This window comes from Solanum verrucosum, unplaced genomic scaffold (assembly GCF_900185275.1).
Source record: "Solanum verrucosum unplaced genomic scaffold, falcon-dt-bn FXZP01000280.1, whole genome shotgun sequence".
In the NCBI taxonomy this organism is placed as follows: Eukaryota; Viridiplantae; Streptophyta; class Magnoliopsida; order Solanales; family Solanaceae; genus Solanum; species Solanum verrucosum.
The window spans coordinates 424,416-430,236 of NW_026019982.1; the positions used below are offsets into that span (position 1 = coordinate 424,416).

At 34.9% G+C, this 5,821-nt stretch overlaps 2 protein-coding genes across 6 annotated transcripts; both read left to right on the forward strand.

The window, feature by feature from the left end:
• Positions 1-226: 226 nt before the first annotated feature.
• On the forward strand, positions 227-1,002 carry LOC125817506 (heavy metal-associated isoprenylated plant protein 28). Its single transcript, XM_049497049.1, has 3 exons — positions 227-288; positions 410-485; positions 632-1,002. The coding sequence occupies exons 1-3, from the start codon at positions 280-282 to the stop codon at positions 1,000-1,002; spliced, it is 456 nt and encodes a 151-aa protein (XP_049353006.1). The 5' UTR covers positions 227-279.
• An 836-nt stretch (positions 1,003-1,838) lies between these two features.
• LOC125817390 (F-box/kelch-repeat protein At3g06240-like) lies at positions 1,839-5,444 on the forward strand. 5 transcript variants are annotated; one of them, XM_049496921.1, is made up of 4 exons: positions 1,856-1,911; positions 2,871-3,050; positions 3,220-4,399; positions 4,519-5,444. In XM_049496921.1, exons 2-3 carry the CDS (start codon positions 2,956-2,958, stop codon positions 4,364-4,366), a joined length of 1,242 nt encoding a protein of 413 aa, XP_049352878.1. In that variant the 5' UTR covers positions 1,856-1,911; positions 2,871-2,955; the 3' UTR covers positions 4,367-4,399; positions 4,519-5,444. The 5 variants fall into 5 exon arrangements, with proteins under 5 accessions (XP_049352880.1, XP_049352881.1, XP_049352878.1 ...); XM_049496920.1 differs by lacking the exon at positions 4,519-5,444 and having other exon boundaries at positions 1,857-1,911; positions 3,220-4,454; XM_049496922.1 differs by lacking the exon at positions 4,519-5,444 and having other exon boundaries at positions 1,858-1,911; positions 3,247-4,454.
• Positions 5,445-5,821: the final 377 nt, after the last annotated feature.

The following is a 5,821-nucleotide window of genomic DNA, read 5'->3' on the forward strand; positions in this document are numbered from 1 at the left end:
TCAAATAATATAACTAAATGTGTATAAATATTAACTTTAGAACTCAATTATTGACACTTGAATCGTTGTTATAAAATTCAGAATACACCAGATTAAAATTCTGACTTCGCCTTTAAAAAAAAGGAGGAAGGAATGAAATATAATTAATTTATAAGCGTGTATCAAGTCTTTAAAAGCCAAAGTTTTGGATACTAAATGTTGCATGTTGGAGAAGCTTTATATTTTTGTAACTAAAGAAACAAAACAAGAACATATCTAAAGTTCATCAAGAGCTTGAAGATGACAACGGTAATCACTATCTCCTCTATCTTTAATTTTTCTCTATAATCTATATATAATTCAATCGTAACGAAAGATTTTGAACCAATTTTATATGCCTTAATAAGTACTATGTTTTGGTTGAGTACAGATGACAGAGATGAGAGTACATATGGATTGTGCCGGATGTGAGAGCAAGGTCAGAAAATCTCTCGAGAAAGTTAAAGGTAATATACTTATATGCACTATAGACAATAGATTCGATCTCAAAACTTCTGTCTGCTCTGATACCATGTTGAAATAGTTTAAGCGGTTAGAGCACACATTTATTCGTTAATTATATTCTCCACATACTTTTTGATGTCAAATTCAGGTGTTGATAATGTAGAAATAGATATGGCTATGCAAAAAGTGACAGTAACAGGATGGGCTGATCAAAAGAAAATACTCAAAACAGTTAGAAGAACTGGTAAAAGAGCTGAAATATGGCAATTTCCTCATAATCCTGAGATGAGAAATAACCCTAGTTATGTCACTGATCATTATTATCAACAACAAGGCTGCAGTGGTCCGGCCACTTATTACGCCGGAGAACCACCGGTTTCCGCCTATAACTATCGCAAACACGGCTACGATAACTATGGCCGTGCCTATAGTCTTTACAGGGGCAATTCAAACACATTTGGTAGTCGTGTTGGTGATGCATTTAGTGATGAGAATCCTCGTGGTTGTAATATTATGTAATATTGTTGTTTGATGTTTTATTTTTTTTTGAGTATCTTATATATAAATTCAATTATTAAGTGTAAGAGCCCGTTTGGATTAATTTAAAAAAATAGTTTTTAAATTAAAAATAAAAAGTCAAACTTAAATGACACACTCCATATACGCTTCAATATTCCATGTTTCCTTGTATGTACATAAATTGTTACCACATTCTCATTTTTGTGGATGAAATTTGAATACTTAATTTAATACGCTCACACCTAATTACCGTTTCGTAGTCTCTTCTGGCAGTTAGCCTTTTTGAAAAAATGAAAAATTTAAGGAGTGTAATCACCCACAAATATAAGTATGCGGGATGATTAACTAATAAAAAATTTATTGATTGTATTTATAGGTTCGATTGAATAAGAGACTAGATGATTATCACCATGCACATACCGAAGAGCATGCTACTTTCATGTAGACTTAATTATTATAAATTAGGATACTAGTGAAATGGTATTAATGAAAGGTAATTTGTATTTCTTTGCATATATCCGAGATCTAAATGTTGATTCAAGTGTTAGTGCAAGTTCTCGATGACAATAATAAAGAATTTTGTAAAAGACATTTGGATAATATTTCACGGTTATATAAATCTCAAAATAGACATACACGTGCAATAATAAATATACACACGTACAACAACAGACATACAAATATAACGCACGAATCTAATAAAGGTAATTAAAAAGCTACAAAGATTGACATTAAGAATATTTTGGGCCAATAGATCAATAAAGGGTATTTTTCTAGTAAGTTTTTAACCTTTTTTGTTCCCGGAAGTACCACATTGTACTCCAAAAAGTTAGTGTTAAGCTGGAAATATAATGGAGATATGAAGCTGCACAAATAAATTAGCAGCAGATTTAGGGTTCAACCAGGAAGGTGTAGAAGAGTGGAGTTTGTTTAGCTATCGAAGAACAGAGAAATTCAATTCAGTTGAACAGATTCGCCGCCGGAGAGAAATGTCGGATTATATGCCAAAATAATTGATGATTAAGATCTTCACAAGATTACCAATCAAATCAATCCTTCGATGCACAAGTGTTAGCAAGTCATGGTATTCTCTTCTTACTAGCCCTAATTTTATCTCTACGCATCTTAATCGAAACAATATGATCACATTCTGATTCAAAATTACTCTGGAAACACAGAAATTGATATTTATGCTTTGTTCCGTTACAATGATTAAGTGGGAATGGAATACTTAATTTAATACGTTTACACCTAATTATCACTTCTTGTTAGTTTCTTTCCAAAAATTCAAAAAATTAAAAATTCAAGGTGTCTAAGTGCCCACAAAGTAAGTATGCACTGCATGATTAGCTAATGGAAAGTTCATTGGCTGTATTCATAGGTTCGGTTGAATAAGAGATGAGATGATCATCACCATGTAAATACCGTAGAACATGCTACTTTCATGTAGACTTAAACTATTAAAAATTAGGATACAAGTGACTTGGTACTATTGAAAGGTACTTGTATTTCTTTACATATATCCGAGACCCAAATGTTGATTCGAGCTTAGCAACTTACAAATTATATAAAGTGTCGGTGTCACGTTATTTCACGGTTACGTGGATATCAAGAATAGACATAACGTGCTTTGCAAGTGCGGTGAATCTAATAAAGGTAATAAAAGGATACAAAGATTGATGTCAAAAATATTTTGGGGCCAATAGATCAATAAAGGATATTTCTCTATCAGTTTTAACCTTTTTTGTTCCCGAAAGTACCACATTGTACTTCAAAAAAGTTTTGTGTTAAACTAGAAATAGATAATCGAGATATGAAGCTGCACAAATAAATTAGCAGCAGATTTTAGGGTGGGTTCAACCATGAAGGTGTAGAAGAGTGGAGTTAGTTTTTTTTAGCTCTCGAAGAACAGAGAAATTCAATTCAGTTGAACAGATTCGCCGCGGGAGAGAAATGTCGGATTATGTGCCAAAAGACTTGATGATTAAGATCTTCACAAGGTTACCAATCAAATCAATCCTTCGATGCAGAAGTGTTTGCAAGTCATGGTACTCTCACTAGCCCTAATTTTATCTCTACGCATCTCAATCAGAAACAAGATGATCACATCCTGATTCAAAATTACTCTGGAAACACAGAAATAGATATTTATGCTTTATTCCGTTATAATGAGAAATTGGATCAAAATAACCACTTAGATTTTTCATTTAAGTGCAGTAACGGTGTCGTAACTATTGTGGGTAGTTGTAATGGGATTGTGTGCCTTGCTGCTGCCGACCAATTGAATTACTTGAATCATTTCTACTTTTGGAACCCATCTATCAGAAAGCCTGTAGAACTCCCAGAACAAATTTATACATGTGAGAAATGTGATACATATGCTTATGCGTTGGGGTTTGGTTTTGATCATGTTACCAATGACTACAAGGTGGTAAGAGTAGTAGACACTTCGTCTCATCCGTTGCCACCTCATGTTGATCTTTATAAGTTAAGTACTGGTGTTTGGGAAGACATTAGCCATGTCTCTCTGTCTTACCTATTCCTTGCCACTACATCACAGGCGTATGTGAATGGAGCTTCTCATTGGATTGCTTCCAAATGGGATGTATTATCATTTGTGAATGTGATTGTTTTATTCAACATGCATGATGAGACATTCTTAGAGATGATATTGCCGAGTAGTTTAATCAATGAGTCACGATCACACTATGATGAAATGTTCCTTTTTGTGTCAGAGGAATCTCTTTGTTTGGTTGATAATAACTATGACAAATGTGAACCTATTGATATTTGGATGATGAAAGAGTATGGTGCACCAGACTCATGGGTGAAACAGTTCAGCATCCAAAATAATCAGTTTGCACAACATATTCCTCTTCGTGATGACATTTTCTGGACACCTTATTCTGGAAGCGCTGCTCGAACTGAGCTTGAGATTGCTAATGAATTTCTGAAGCCAATGGCTATAAGGAAAAATGGTGAAATCTTATGGGAAGGTAACCGAAGATTATTGGTTTCAGTTGATCATACAGGTGAAAGGTTTAAAGATGCTGACATTGGTAACTCATCAAATGATTGGTGTTACAATCCACGTTATGTTAATTATTACAAAGAGAGCCTTGTTTTACCTGATAGATGGACAAATAATTGTGTTGGAGATGCTTGTGAGGAGTCATCCAATTTATGGAAGCGAGAGCCCAAAGATAGGAAAAGAAGGATCTCAAGGGAAAAATCTAAATATAGAATGCGGATTGCACCTCTTTTGCACATGAGTGGATTGCTTTACGTGTCAAAAATGAAAGGGAAATGGTTGCGGAAGAAAGGAAGGAAGATCAAGCAAGTCAAAGATCCTTCATCCAATTAATTAGCTATGTTGCACTTGAAGTCCTTTAGCTCAGTAAGTTTTTGATTGAAGTTAGTTCACTGAAGTTTAGGTGTTGATCCCTTAGGCATATGCCAACTTATTTTCTCTTAAAAGTCTTCTCAATTTCATGCAAACATTACATTATTTTGCAGGGTTCAGTCTCACAATGAAGACCTCTTTTGATGTATTGGAAGGTCAAAGTTTCCATGAGCCAGAAGTGTATGGCATATTTAATACTCTAGGGTACTGAAACTCTTTGTTCTAAAGACAGACTGTAAATACTTGTCTTAATTACTTTCTTGATAGATGTTTGGTGCATGATACTTCTAAGGGTTGTGTGTTTATCTATCTAATGTTTGGTGCATGATACTTCTAAGGTTTGTGTGTTTATATATCTATCTAATGTTTGGTGCATGATACTTCAAGGTTTGTGTGTTTATCTTGGCACCTTGGTTTTTTTAGTATACTAGAAAACTTTTACATCGTCTATTTACTGAAATTGGATTTGTTAGAGGATATCTGTTGTGTTTCCCCCTTGGGTAGCACCCGTAGCATAGCTGTTATTACTCCAAAACAACCAAACAGTATATGCTGGAACAGTCTTTCAGGTTATCTTCAAATGCCTTGTGATCCTTCTTCCTTCACCGCAACATAACGGTTATTTTAGGGATATAGGCATAACTCACACAGTCTAATAAACCGTAATCACAGATCCAACAATTGCCTGTCACTACATAAATTGAAGTGCACATTTGCTCTTGGGTGCTAAACTTTTGGATTAAGAATGGTAGAATAGTCTTGGATTGTGGTTTGCAGACTAACTGATTACTGTTTCTAGCCAATTTTTTCGGTAGTAATTCTAAAGACCACTTATGAACTGAATTTAGTTGTCATGATCACATGCCTTTCTTTCTATTTTGTTGATCTTACAACAAGTTGTGATGGGCTTATCCTCTCTGGTTCCTTCATCTTCCTCTTCTCTTCTACATCTTGCTGATAGGAGTTTAAGTCTTCGTCGTAGCTGAAATTCCAATTTCAGTTGCCATTAACATGCAGTTGCGCTAGGGTTTCTTTTGATGTACTAGCTAGAAATTTTATGCAACCAGTCTTTGCAGAAGTATATTTGCTTCTAGAAAGGAAACTGTTTGGGTTTCTTTGTCTGGTATTTCCTCCTTTAGCATTACTTTTATTTTGCTCGTTCTGCACGAAATTTGCTACAAGATGATGTGTACTTGACTGGCTTATATTTGTCAATGACACAGTCACACAGGTATACAGTGGTCATACTTCAGTCCAATACAATACACCTCTGTCTTTGGTCCGTGAGGTATAGGGTCCAATGGCTTTTAGGTCATCACCAACAACATATCCAGTGAAATCTCACAAAGTGGGGTCTGGGGAGGATAGCGTGTACACAGACCTTACCACTACCTCGTGAAGTTAGAGAGGCTGTTT

Excerpts from the sequence above, each read along its gene's own strand:
- LOC125817390 (XM_049496921.1), top strand. The coding sequence starts at position 2,956 with ATGTCGGATTATGTGCCAAAAGACTTGATGATTAAGATCTTCACAAGG. Across the intron at positions 3,051-3,219 it reads AGAAGTGTTTGCAAGTCATG|TAACGGTGTCGTAACTATTG; the intron begins GTACTCTCACTA and ends ATTTAAGTGCAG.
- LOC125817506 (XM_049497049.1), top strand. Across the intron at positions 486-631 it reads ATCTCTCGAGAAAGTTAAAG|GTGTTGATAATGTAGAAATA; the intron begins GTAATATACTTA and ends TGTCAAATTCAG.